Source organism: Cajanus cajan, chromosome 10 (genome assembly GCF_000230855.2).
Source record: "Cajanus cajan strain Asha chromosome 10, NIPB_CcT2T_4, whole genome shotgun sequence".
NCBI lineage: Eukaryota > Viridiplantae > Streptophyta > Magnoliopsida > Fabales > Fabaceae > Cajanus > Cajanus cajan.
In genome coordinates this window covers 10498643-10513639 of record NC_138526.1, presented here as the reverse complement: position 1 = coordinate 10513639, position 14997 = coordinate 10498643, and the positions used below count along the sequence as shown (strand labels likewise).

The 14997-nt window shown below is 35.7% G+C and overlaps 2 protein-coding genes across 2 annotated transcripts; both read right to left on the bottom strand.

The window, feature by feature from the left end:
• Positions 1-5883: 5883 nt before the first annotated feature.
• Positions 5884-6363, bottom strand: LOC145952294 (uncharacterized). The gene is made up of 2 exons (XM_083064636.1): positions 6128-6363; positions 5884-6046 (listed from the first exon to the last, which is right to left on the bottom strand). Exons 1-2 carry the CDS (start codon positions 6361-6363, stop codon positions 5884-5886), a joined length of 399 nt encoding a protein of 132 aa, XP_082920762.1.
• A 1238-nt stretch (positions 6364-7601) lies between these two features.
• Positions 7602-10267, bottom strand: LOC109789850 (uncharacterized). The gene is made up of 5 exons (XM_083064635.1): positions 9936-10267; positions 9232-9818; positions 8420-9110; positions 8167-8308; positions 7602-8069 (listed from the first exon to the last, which is right to left on the bottom strand). Exons 1-5 carry the CDS (start codon positions 10265-10267, stop codon positions 7602-7604), a joined length of 2220 nt encoding a protein of 739 aa, XP_082920761.1.
• Positions 10268-14997: the final 4730 nt, after the last annotated feature.

Below are 14997 nucleotides of genomic sequence, written 5' to 3'. Positions count from 1 at the left end.
TCCTGTAATTTCTAGCGGAAATATAACGTAGATTTATCTAAAGTAGAAGTTATGCTTAAGTGGCAGATACCTAAGTTAGTTAGTGAGGATTAGGAGTTTTCTTGGGTTAGCTGATTATTATAGGAGGTTCATCGGGGAAATTTTATAAGATAGTCGTACCTTTAACCAGATTGACTAGGATAGGAGTTGCCTTTGTGTGGGGTGGCAAATGTGAGAGTAGGTTCCAAACTCTTAAGGAAAGATTGACTAGTCTTAATATTACCAGATCTTAGTGAACCTTTTGTGGGGTATGGTGATGCTTCAAAGACGGGTTTGGGTGGATTGTTGATGCAAGAAGGAAAGGTAGTAGCATATGTTTCTAGGAAATTGAAAATTCATTATAAGAATTACCTTACCCATGACCTTGAGTTAGCTGTTATAATATTTACACTTAAGATTTTGGAGACATTACTAGTATGGTTCTAACCTTGAGGTATTTTAAGAGCCTTAAATATATGTTTGACCCGAAGGAGTTGAATATGAGATAGAAGAGATAGTTGGAATTTCTTAAGGACTACGATTTTAATCTTAGTTGTTATCTGGGTAAATCCAATGTGGTGGTCGATGTTTTAAGTAGGAAACCTCTACATTTATCTTCCCTTATGATTGGAGAGATGAATCTTTTAGCTCGGTCTAAAGATTTAAGTTTGGCTTATGAGGTTACCCTCAATAGTGTGAGACTAGGTATGACTCGAGTAACTAGTGGATTGTCAAAGGAAAATTGGAGAAACACAATTAGATGATTCACTTTGGTGGAAAAAGGTGAAGCTATAGGACAAGATAGTGAAGGGGAATTTACTTTGGGTATAGATGGAGTGGTAAGACTTAGAGACTAAGTATGTGTACCTAGTGAACTTACTCTTAGGTATTTAATCTTTGGAGAGGGTCATAGTAGTAAAACTAATATTGTAGTTGATATCTTGAGTAGGATGACCATTCACCTACCGTCTTTGATGATTTAGGGGTTGGATTCAATTGAGGAGTTTAGAGACTTAAGCTTGGAGTGTGAGCTCACCCTTAGAAGCATTGGATTGAGTATGTTAAGAGTGACTAGTGAATTAATGGATGAGATTAGAGAAGCCCAAGATTTAGATCCTTTCTTAGTGAACCAAGTGGAGAGGATTGGTAGGGGTATAGATAGCCCTTTACGAGTGGAAGTTGATGGTGTTTTGGTGTTTAAGATAGAATCTATATGCCTAGTAATCCCGAATTAAGGAAGATGATCTTAGAGGAAAGACATAGGAGTACTCTTAGCATTCATTTAGGAGCTACTAAGATGTATTAGGACCTTAGGGAGATATTCTGGTGGTCTAAGGTGAAGAGAGGGGTAGAGGAATTTGTGTACTCGTGTATAGTATGCCAGAAGTCTAAGGTAGAACACTAGAAGTCTTTAGGAATTTTACAGCCTTTAGACGTCCTAGTTTGGAAGTGAGATTCTGTATCTATGAACTTAGTTGTAGTTTTGCCTGATATGCTTAAGAAATTTGATCTTATTTGGTTAGAGGATACATTCACCAAGGTTGCTCACTCTATCCTTTGATATTAGATATCCCTTGGGAAGATTGATAGAGTTGTACATCAGTGAGGTAGTGAGGTTATATGGGTTTTTCTACTGGTATAGTTTCTAAAAGGGAACTGGAGAGACTACGACTTATGAGTTAGAAAGCTAGATGCGAGGAGCCTACCCATTTATGTTTTCAGGTAAATTTCGAGGACGAAATTTCAAAAAGGGGGGATAATTGTAACACCCCAATTTTCATAATTTATATTAGGGTGATTTAATAGCCTAGAATGGGTCGTTCCCAAATTGAAATGGGTCGTTCCAAACTACTAAAATGGACTATAAATCCTAGGAATAGGTCGTTCCAACACAGGCTGTTATGAGTAAAATTTGAACCCAGAACTGGCCGTTCCACTTTGGGAACGGGCCGTTCCACTTTGGGAACGGGCCGTTCCAAACATGGCCGTTACGAGTTAAACTTAACTCCAGAACGAGCCATTCTAGTTTAAGAACGGGCCGTTCTAGATGTGAATTTAACACAGGACGAATGAATCCAGAATAGGCCATTCCGAATCCGAAATAGGCCATTCTATCCACTTCTAACATCTATAAATGGTAGACTCTAGCACTGCTCCTGGACACCTTTTTTGAAGACCAAGGAGAACCAAGAGAAGGAGATCAATCAGATTTGGCTCTAGCTTCATCTTTTGCTTATCCAAGTAAGGGAGGAGTGAGAAACCTCGCTTCGGGTGTGGGAATAATTGTTGAGTATCCGGATTGACCCCCAATCCCTTGCCTAATCACTATTACAGGATGCATATTTTACATCGGTTCTGCGAAGTCATCTACATCGGTTCTAAAAACCGATGTAGAATAGAGCGACTTAAAAAATCTATACTCTTCCACATTGGTTTTAGAACCAATGTAAATTATGCATAAATCTACATCAGTTTTCTTGAGAACCGATGTAAAAGTATACACAAATCTACATAGGTTTTCCTAAGAACCGATGTAGATTTATGCATAAATTTACATCTGTTCTGTAGAAAACCGATGTAGATTGTATTTTTAAAAAATAAATCATTCTTGTTTTTAGATTCTTTCTAATTACCTGTAATGAACATATATATAAATCTTAGACATTTTTCATATATAAATATAATGGATAAATATTGTGCATCAAGATTAACTTGGCCACCAAATTACAATAATAAAAATCACACAAACAAATTATAATATACATGTTTATGTATAAATTTTAATGAAACGAATAAATATTGATGATGCCTATAGCAGTAGCATAACCATAAAAATGAAATTGAAATCCAAATGTGATAGGCAAATTGTAGTGTCAGATTTGATAAAATATAAAAAATATTATCCAAATGTGTAATTGAATTTGCAAGTAGGAATAATATTGATACCACACTGCCAATCAAAATTAGATGTTTATGGTACACAATTCCCTAAATTAAAGCACCAGACACATCGGTCAGAGAATCCTACACATTAATTGCTCTTGCCACACTCCCTTTTGTGTACTCTAAAGTCATGGTATACAACTCATGATGACTCTCCATAGTGGTTGTGGAGCACTGTGCAGTAATAAGAATAATGCATTGGTTAAGTGGCCTGTTCAAAATCCAATTAGATAACAAACTAATTAAACAAATAAAACATGTAAAAAATAATTAAAAAAAGGGAAAGGATTGTTCTTTTTAATGGTAAAGCAAAATCAATTAATAAAATTACAATTATTAAAGCTTATTTGTTCACTAGATGATTAACGATATTCTTAAAAATTTATAATAAATCAATTAACAAAAGAATTTAAATTGAACGTCAATTTTTTTTTGTTAATTTTAGCAAAAATATCCTGCCTTCAAGGTGTTATTTGGACTATTAATAAAAAGGTATTATTCTTTCAAACTTAACCTTGAAATACTACTATTCTTATGTTCCTTTGCCACATAAGGACACCCTTAAGCTTTTTTCTTGCCAAATTTGTTGTGAGTTGCTTAAACAAATTACTAATTGTAGGTAAGCATTATTGGAGAGGAGATGCAATACAATCCACGCCTAACAAAGGATGAGGTAACGTTTGATTATATCTTTTTTTTATGAGCTCAATCCACTAAATGAAACTTAAAAGTGGTTAATTAGTAGAAAAAACTCTTGTAGAGATCCTAATGGAAGATTATACACGCTATTATGATTTAAATGGTTAAAATAGAAACCAATTTACATCACGGCTGCTACCCTACCCAGTAATATCTAAGTTGTTATAATAGAAAAAAACATTACATTTTTATTGGTAGATAGAAGTCAACCTAACCATTAACTAAATTTGTTTTTAGTAGAACTAATGTAAAATTGCTGATGTAGAATAATAATTTTCTAGTAGTGGGGACAACATGCACATCAGGTTGATCTTTCAGAGTACAACATATCGAATTGCTACTACCATATATATTAAAATTAAAACTCACTGATCAAATATGTTAACATATACATATAAGAAAATATATGACAAATTAAAAATATCTCTATGCACATTATTTTCAAATTTTCTAAAACTCACTAACACAACCAATTCCAATGCTTGCAAGAGTTTATCTAAGAGGTTTTAATGTCAAGCTACAAAAAGGGAAGAAAATAAGCTAACAAATTTAAGCTCACAACAAGTCATTGCAAAGAGTCTTTCCATAGATTTAATTTTGTTCTAAAATTGAGTAAAAAGAAAATAATTAGATGGTAACTTGTGCCCTTAACAAACAAAAAACAGACGAACAACAAAAAATTACGGCACATGCCTCTTAGTTTCGTTGTGACAGTTCAAAATTTGTTGTTGAAACCTTAGACTCAGTAATTACTATACTAAATCTTCAATTATAACAACCATTTTAATCATGAGATTTGAGATATTAACTATCATTTTTCTTAAATTTCTAATATTATAATGCAATTTATGATATTTACTCATCACTTGCTATTAGGTGCAGACGTGTGATTAAAAAATCACGAGAAAGAATCAAAGTAAATAGATTATGGACCTTTATAAGGAATATAACTGGTCCTCGTAAGATTCCTGCAAGTTGAAGAATACTATGAAGGAAGCGAAGTTTGTTAGAGTGAAAACCAAAGAGAAAAAGGAAATAATTGGTTTAATTAATTTTATTTTATTTAAAATCAAATATATAGCTAATTTAATGTAATTTTGTAAGTTTATCCAATTGGCCCGAACTAAATAATAACAAAGCATGCTGAAGAATAATGAAAGACAAAATAAAAAAACCTCGATCAAGCATTTCTACGAACAGTTAGAGTGCAAAATGCAGAATTAACTCATTGAATAATGCTAGAAACAAGAAACATCTCAATTATACATTTCTTTATGGAATTAAGTTAGAGATAACTCAATTCGCATGTAAACAAGGCATTTCTAGTAGTGATCAATAACCTTAATTCATAGCAAATTAATATGTATTTCTTTCTCCGTAATCCACATTGTTGTCTGAAGCTCTGTATTTGGGACATAAATCAAAAAAATTACAAGCTATCCTACTGATGTGAACTATGTCTATATGATAAAAAATCACATCAACTTTCTAAACCAAATTATTTTTCTCTTTCTTTCACGTCAATACCTACCCTGCCCCAATTTAGATATCTAATCCAAATTATGTGATCATTATTTAATACTCTCTAAACCAAACAGTGACACGTATTCAGATAAAGCACCTTGCTGGCATGGGCATTTTACACTACCATCCTTTAGTTAGCTGCTGTCAATCAACAAGTCAGCAACCAAGGATTGTTAGATCAATGTACTATTAACCTCTACGTTTTGTCTATTCAATTCTTGCTTTCTCTAGCTGTGTATATTAAAAAAAATACAACAAACAAGAAAGAGTTTGAAATTCATTACCTGCTATACTAAAGTTATTCTTTGATAAAAAGTGCAAAGATGTAATGCTGCAATTTATTGAATTGACTACACTCTCATATATATACATTATGTGCTATGATCAGTTCTAGGAATTATGGAATTAACCCGAACAACTAAGAAGAACAGAGAACCTTGGAATAGAAAGAGTTCTGAGACAGTATGATTGATTCACAAGATTGGGAAATTTGTTTACACAACTGATTTAACAATTCTGTATCAGACAGTTTTCTAATATACTAGTTGGTTTTCCCAACGAACTACTAACTACTAAAAACATGGAACTTTGACCAAAATAATCCTCCTATTATTAACTATCCTCACTTAACTACCTGTAATTCCATCTAATTACAATTTGACCCGTATCAATGCCCCACCCTTACAAAAATCCTTGACCTCAAGGATGGAAATTTGGAAATCTTTTCATCAAATCATAGTAAAATTCCCAAGTTGAGTCTTCAGGTAGCCGATGCTTCCATTGTACAAGTACTTTGGTGACTGCCTTGCCTTGTCTCTTAACTGTCATACGATCAATTGTAGCTTCTGGTTCCTTCTCATTGCTGGAATCAGTAGCAGAAATAGGAATATTGACAAAAGTAGTAACTTCTCAAACATGCTTTTTCAATTGAGAAACATGGAACACATTGTGGATTTTTGATTCAGCTGGAAGTTGCAGCTTGTAAGCTACTGAACCCACTTGATCAATGATCTTGTAAGGTCCAAAATATTTAGGAGCCAATTTAGCATTGATTCTGAAAGCTACTGAAATTTGTCTATATGGATGTAACTTCACATAGACCAAGTCTCCTATGTTAAACTTCCTGTCAGATCTGTGTTTATCAGCCAATTGCTTCATTCGATCTTGTGCTCTCCTCATGTGGAATTTCAAAAGTTAAGCATTTCCTCCCTCCTTTGAAGACTTCTGTCGACCAACGCCACCTTAGATTCACCAGGTAGATATGGTAAGTAGATAGGTGGGGGCTAACCATATACTATTTCATAAGGAGTTGCTTTAATGGTGCTGTGATAATTGGTGTTGTACCACCATTCAGCCAAAGCCAACCATTTAGACCACTGTAAGGGAGTGTCAGCACACATACACTTGAGATAAGTTTCAAGACATCTATTCACTACCTCAGATTGGCCATCTGTTTGAGGGTGGTAAGCTGTAGAAAGTTGAATCTGTACTCCTTGGAAAGCCATAAGTTCCTGCCAGAATTGACTCACAAAAATAGCATCTCTATCGCTTGTTATGGATTCAGGAAACCCATGCAATTTAAAGACATTGTCTAGAAAAGATTGAGCTACTTCAGCTGCAGTATATGGGTGAGCTAATGCCATGAAATGAACTGCTTTGCTTAGCCGGTCAACTACCACAAAAATAACTTGTTTCCCATAAGAACTAGGCAATCCTTCAATAAAGTCCATAGTAATATGTTGCCACACATGCTCAGGAATAGATAAGGGTTGCAAGAGACCAGGAGATGCCACTGTCTCATACTTACATCTTTGACAAATACTACATTGTTGGATAAACCCCTTCACATCCTTAGTCATGCCCTTCCAATAAACCATTGCCTTTAGTCTTTGGAGGGTTGCAGTTCTTCTCGAATGACCACTTGAAGCTGCTGTATGCATCCAACCCAAAATATCCTGTCTTAATTTGAAATCCTTACCAATAACCAGCCTACCCTTCCTCCTTAACTCCCCTTTATCCCAACTGAAATGTTTATGTAAAGTTGTTTTGGTCTGAACCTCACTGATTAACCTTTGAATATCACCATCACTTTCCCAAGATTGCTTGATTCGAGCTAATAAATCAGATTCTAACTGATGAACTTGGATAGCACAACAATCTGTAGTTCCCAACCTAGAAAGGGCGTCAGCAACAGTATTGTCCTTCCCTTGCTTATATTCGATGGAAAAATCAAACTCCATTAATTTAACTAACCATTTCTATTGAAAAGTGGTAGTTAATCTCTGTTCTAACATGTACTTGAGGCTCCTGTGATCAGTCCTGATAATAAAATGTCTATTTAACAAATAGTGCCTCCATTTTTGGACAGCAAACACTACTGCCAATAACTCCTTTTCATATGTAGAGAGGGATTGTTGTTATTGACTCAGGACTCTACTTATGAAAGCTATTGGGTGCATCTCCTGCATTAGCACAGCTCCAATTCCAAACCCCGAAGCATCTACCTCCACCACAAAGGTTTTGGTAAAATCTGGCAATGCTAAAACTCGTGCCTGTACCAGTTTTGTTTTTAAGGATTGAAATGCCTCCTTTGCTTCTGAAGACCAACAAAACCCTTCTTTCTTTAACATATTGGTTAATGGTTTAGCTGTACTTCCATATCCCTTAACAAACCTTCTGTAATAGCCTGATAAACCCAAAAAACCTCTCAGTTGTTTAATGGATTGAGGCAGTGGCCAATTTTGGATTGCTACAATTTTGCTTGGGTCAGTGGCTACCCCCTCTCGAGATATATAATGTCCCAAGTATTCTACCCTTGTAACTCCAAAATAGCATTTAGACCTCTTGGCAAACAATGAGTGTTCTCTCATGGTTGTCAAAACTTGCTGTAAGTGGCCAATATGGCTTTCTAAACTACTGCTGTAAATGAGTATATCATTAAAAAAAAACTAGCAAGAACTTCCTCAAATAGTCTTTAAAGACCTCATTCATCAATCCCTGAAAAGTGGCAGGAGCATTGGTGAGGCCAAAAGGCATTACCAAATACTCAAAATGGCCACTAGGTGTTTTAAAAGCAGTTTTATGGATATCAATAGGATCCATCCTCACCTGATTGTAACCGGATCTGAAATCGATTTTGGAAAAAATCACAGAGCCATACAACTCATCCAGAAGATCATCAACAAGTGGTATTGGAAATTAATCTTTCACTATATTCTTATTTAATTCCCTGTACTCTACACATATTCGCCAAGAACCATCTTTCTTACCCACCAAAACAACAGGACTTGCATAAGGACTATTACTAGGCTGAATGATACCTGACTTGAGTGACTCTCTCACCAATCTATCAATTTCATCTTTCTGTTGTTTCGCATATCTGTAAGGCCCTTTGTTCACTGGATTAGAGCCCTGCATTAAGGGAATCTTGTGATCATATCCTAATCTCTTTGGAGGTAAGCTGGTTTGTTCATCAAATATATCCACAAACTGACTTAGCAGTTCATCTATTGCTCTTGGTATTTCAGGTTGGTCAGCATGAGTTGTTAAAGAATGCAACAACCCTTCAGAAGCATCACCTACCTGTAAGACAGACAAATGAACACCTTCTTTAAGAGCTTTAGTCACCTGTTGTTTCCTTATAGTTTTAATATTGGTAGAAGAAGCACCTCGCAGCACATGCTTCCTGCCACTATCAGAAAATTCCATAAAAAGTTTGTCAAAATTCCAAACTATATCTCCCAATGTAACCAGCCACTCGATTCCCAAGACCAGGTCATAACAACCTAAAGGTAGTAACATCATGTCAGAAGAAAAATTAGTATTCTGAATAGTCCAACCAAAGTTCTTGACCATTGAAGAAATTCTGACTTTAGTACCATCAACCACAATAACATTCATAGTTTCCATTTGTTGTATCAAGCAACCTAATTTCCAAGCAACTTGAACATCAAGGAAATTATGAGTACTACCACTGTCTATAAGGATATGCAAGGGTTTTTTTTTTATAATAGCCTGTAATTCGCATAGTTCTAAAACTAGCAATACCAGTCAGGGCATGTACAGAGATCTGAGGTTCAATCAAATCCTTTGGACTGTTCTCCACATCCACATCTTCACTAGTGTCAACTGACTCACCATCATCAATTTCCATGACATGAATTTGGAGTTTTTTATGGGTTAATCCGTGTTCTGCGGTAAAAGGTTCATCACAAAAGTAACATAGACCTTTAGCTCTTTTCTCACTCATATATGCGGGTGACAGGTTTCTAAAGGTTTTGGCCTTCATAGGTGTGGATTCTGCAGGTTTAGATGGATTGGATAGAATAGGTGGCTTAGAAGAAAATTGTGGTTTCTGGTTTTTCAGAATTGGTTTGAATTGAGGGTTACTTAAGGTAGAAGCTTCATAAATTTTTGCAAGGGAAAATACTTTTCTTACCGAATCAGGTTGGAACATTCTGACCATCATTTGAACATCTTGTTTTAACCCTCCCAAGAAACAGCTTAATTGGTGTGCTTCAGATAATTCCACGTGTGACACAATCGAATCGAATTCTTCATGATATTCCGTAATAGAACTTTTTTGTCTTAGCTTCATTAAGTCCGCCATTGGATCCTCACAAATTTCCCCAAATCTATCCAGCAAGATTCGTGTATATTCCAGCCAAGAAGGTAAATTTTCTAATCCTACAGTTTTCACATATGCACTATGCCATTAAAGTGCCTTTCCTTCGAAATGTACCACTGCTAACCTCACCTTATAATCTTCAGGTGTGTTGTCAACCGAAAAGAAAGTCTCACACTGGATTAACCATTGTTTAATCCCGTCGCCATTAAATCTTGGAAAGTCTAAACGCGCCAATCTTGTATTGCAAGAATAAGAAGATTCCCCGCCACGTATGGAACTGCCCGAATGAGAAGGTGGTGAGTTATCTTGTGTATGTTTTTGAAACAGTTCTTGCATGTGCTGGATCAAGGTTCGCTGCATCGATGTTGCAAGTTCCATGAATTTCTCCTCCATCTTGGTACTGATGCGCTCTTCCGCTTCACGAACAGATGCTTGAATGCGCGTGTTTTCTGCCATAGATGATTGTGAAGGAAGGAACCAAGCTAATACCAATTGCTATGATCAGTTCTAGGAATTATGGAATTAACCCGAAGAACTAAGAAGAACAGAGAACCCTGGAATAGAAAGAGTTCTGAGACAGTATGATTGATTCACAAGATTGGGAAATTTGTTTACACAACTGATTTAACAATTCTGTATCAGACAGTTTTCTAATATACTAGTTGGTTTTCCCAACGAACTACTAACTACTAAAAACACGGAACTTTGACCAAAATAATCCTCCTATTATTAACTATCCTCACTTAACTACCTGTAATTCCATCTAATTACAATTTGACCCGTATCATTATGCCTGGAACTATACTTACACATCCAGATTCCTCTCAAAAGGAAATTAAGGATAGAAAAGGGGTTATTGGCTAGGCGTTCAAGGACACAAAATTTTCATAAGCCACCGATAAGGACAAAAGTAGAGGAGGGAGGGGGCAAGGGGGAAATTTTCCTTCTTTCTTGTAAGAAATTTAAATAAATTAGAGAATTAAATTTTTTTTTATCATTTCCAGGTGTGTGATACATAGCGTTAGGAAGTTACAATCCATAAGGACAAAGGCTCATCTTTCAAACTATTTTCAAGACAGAAATATTAGATTTAATTAACTTGTAAAAATGGTGGAGTTTTAAAAGCTAAAACATTTGATTCTCCTGTCCTTTACAAAGCCATATCCAAAATAAACAAAAAAGGAACCTTTATCAGCCTATTTTATATGAAAATCAGAATACGAGGTAAAAGTTTCACCTACGAGATAACTACCTAGGTACAAACCGTACAGTCCAGTAACTATTTATTTGAAAATTCCATTGGTAGCAATGTTAACAATGACAAGAAACGGATGCAAGTCGAATGCGGCAGTTAAGTAAGCATAATTAGATCAAATATGAAAATTATTAGAGTCTCCACAAAGACCACTTGTTCTATTTCATTTTATAGCAAAAAAAACCCTAAAAAATACAAATTGCTCCATACCCTCAAACCAGCATTCACGAAGTTCTCAACAGAAAGACACAAATTAAAGGAAAAGAGAAAGAGATACCAGAAAGGAGTTGTAGATGCAGAGAGGTCAAGGCCAAGAGAAATGAGTATCGCATAGAAAAAGGGTTAACCCTAGAAAATGCGAGAATGATGGACAGCGGAGAATGGTAAGTTTATACCTGAGGGTCAAGATTGCCGACATAAGCCATGGCATCTTGCTTCCTCTCGGTGGCGTGTTGACAAAGCAAATTGGCTCCAACAACAGGCACAATTCTTCAAAGAGTGATGAGAAGCTTTCGTTTGGAGAGGGCTTTCTACGGAGATGGCACGAGGGCTTTCGTTTGGAGAGGGTTTGGAGATAGCACATACGCATGGGTGAGGGAAAGCTATTCACTACTACATCGGTCATAAAGGGAACCGATGTAGATATGTTTACTTTGTTTCTCTTATTTACAAAATTGTCACCGCGTTTTCAATTCTACATTAGTTCTCCAATAAACCGATGTAAAATATTCAACATTTACATTGTTTGTTCTTAAAACCGATGTAAATATGCTTTATATTTTTCAAATAATTACAAAAATACCACCATATTTTGTTTCTACATCATTTTTACTAAAACCGATGTAGAATTGGTGACGTTGAAGAGTCCTTTTCTAGTAGTAAATGCATGCTTCTAGGAACAGGCAAAATATGAAAGTTTTCTATTTTCTAGTAGTAAATGCATGCTTCTAGGAACAGGCAAAATATGAAAGTTTTCTATTTTGCTTTCTGATTGTTCTGCTGTGTTCCTTGATGTTTTCTAAGTGCGAATATGTGTTTAATTTTAAAAATAGATAAGTTTTCATATGAATTAGAGTGCTATGTAGGTTCCTAAGAGAAGTTTTTGAGAAATAGGCAAGATGTGAATGTTTTCTGTTTTGCTTTCTGATTCTTCTGTCGTGTTCCTTGTTGAATGAGATCTATGAATATGTGATAGACAAGTTTTGATATGAATTAGAGTGCTCTATGGGTTCTTGTGGAAAACCCTATGAAGTAAAATTAGGAATATGATCTTTGGATGATTTTGAGGAAATATATGTAAAATTGATGATGGCTTCATGTTTTGAATAATTTCTTAGTATGATTTATGTATTATTTTGATGTATATGACTATGAGAAGTTTCTTGTATGAGACTTTGAATATGACGTGAGAATGTGAAAGGTGAACATATGTTCTGTAATATGATATTGTGAAATAATGTGACATGAGATATGATGAAACGTCATAAGTGAAATGTTGAGTCAATAAAATAGTGAATTTGTGACATGCATCATGTGCATATATAACTCCAGGTGTGCCGCTTAGGCCGCATACTAGTGATGTTCGTAACAAGTTATTCCAAGTGTACCTTGGGTCACTAGTGATGAAATGATTTATTCCAGGTGTGTCGCTTAGGCCGCATACCAGTGATATAACAAGTTATTCTAGGTGTACCTTGGTTCACAAATGATGAAATGATTTATTCCAGGTGTGCCACTTAGGCCGCATTCAAGTGATATAACAAGCTATTCCAGGTGTACGTAAGATATTTCCTTTGTAATTTCTGCATTGAAGATATTGTTTATGAGTTTATGAATGTAAATCCTCTACGTAAGATATTTGAGAATTTGGTTTCATTTATGAAAGATTTTAATTATTCTTATTTATTGCATAATCATGAATATGGGGTAGAGGGTGTCACATTTAGTGGTATTGTGACACCCTCTACCCCAACATACATATACAATAATTATAAAACATATTCTCGAGGTAATAAAGATCTTTTGAATTAAAAGAATGATTCCACTAACATAAGAGTAGAGCATTCACATTCACAAGCGTAAATCATGGTCAAATACGAAATTTACAAGAAAATGAAACATGAGTTTTTTCCAAAACTAAATAACAATAAGGAAATCCTAACTAAGCCTAACTATGCCCCGATGTCACATATCCTATCAGAGCACGCCCAACTAAAGCCTAAGCCTCATCACCAACATCCTCATGTTGATGATCACCTGCAACACAATAAAATACACATACAAAGCAAATAGGGAAGTGAGAAACATCTCACTTGGGTTCAGGTGTAAAAATAATAGTCAGGCAGCACACACACAAGTCTTAACAAGCACATCCATAGCTACACATTAATCAGGTGCAATTTTAAATTATACATACAACCGTAACTCATACACAGTCATTCATCATGAAATGATGTCATGAACTCGACTCATAAATGCATGCATGTAGCGCCAGTCACGTGTTTTATAATCACATATCATGTGGTATGTTGCCGAAGCAACATACTTGGAGTAGTTTTACATGCCAGCTCTATCGTGCGCTATCAACTAGAAGGATGTATTGCTAACTAGGGTCTCATCGGGATAGTGAAGCTGCACAAGATACGTCTTATGCACACAAACGAGAAAAATTAGGCCTTCCAAATTGCACTATCCCCTAGGACTCCTCCAAGATGTTTCACACTTGGAGGGCCTTCCCTAACGATGTACTCCATATCGTACCTCATCACATAAATGCATATGATGCATGTCACACATTCACAAACTCATGGACTCAACATTTTACTTGTCAAGGAATTTCATGTTTTATCTCATTTCATCATGTTTCACATTCTCATAGTCATAGTATTCACAATAACACGTAATTCACAACATGTCTCATGTCACTTATTCACATTTCACATTTCATATAATCATACTCATAAAATCATCATTTGGAGATTCTTGTCCTTATCATGCTCATAAAACACATCACTTACGTTAACACAATAATAAGGTAATTCCCACATAATTTGCCCCTTCAAACAAGACATAAAACATGTAAAACATCATAGGGATCACACCCAACGCACCCTAACTCGCGCCCGACGCATTAAATGCCACACCAAAAGTGGTGCATCACGCCTGGCGCGCCCTGAGCGCACCCGACGATTTAAATAACACACCTAAAGGGAAGAAATCTGCTCGACAAAACTTTCCTACACTCGGCTTAAAAAAATTGTGCCCGACTTAACTGCTAAGCCCGACTTAAAAAGACTAAGCCCGGCTTAAAAATTGTGCCAGACACGAAGAACTGCACCTGGTGCCCCAACGCGAACCTGCATTACTTAACTTTGCAAAATCTTGCGTATTTCACTGCCATTGACATAATTATAGCATTCAATGGGTAAAAACACTTCAATTAACACCCAGATCATGAATCCATACTCAATTTTATGTAAACTACCTTAAATGTTGTGAAAAGATCATACCCCTAATTGTTTCTCATAGGGTTTCCCACAGAAACCCACATAGCACTCTAATTCATATAAAAACTTATCTAATTTCAAAATCAATCATATATTCATGCATCACATCCAAACATGATCCCAACAGAAAACTCAGATATTACAACAGAAAAATTTCATAATCTGCTTATTCCTAAAGCATGCATTAGGCAAGGGATTAGGGGCCAATCCTGCTACCCAATAGTTATTCTCACACCCTCGAGCGAGGTTTCTCACTCCTCCTTACCTTGATGAACAAAAGATGAAGCACGAGCAAAATCGGGTTGGTTCTCTCCTTTAGGTTCTCCTTGGTCTTTAGAAGCGTAGAAAGAAAATGAGTTAGGAAGAAGTGAATGCGTGGAATGACTCAGATAACTTCTAATAACCTCCCTTTTCTCAAATTCATA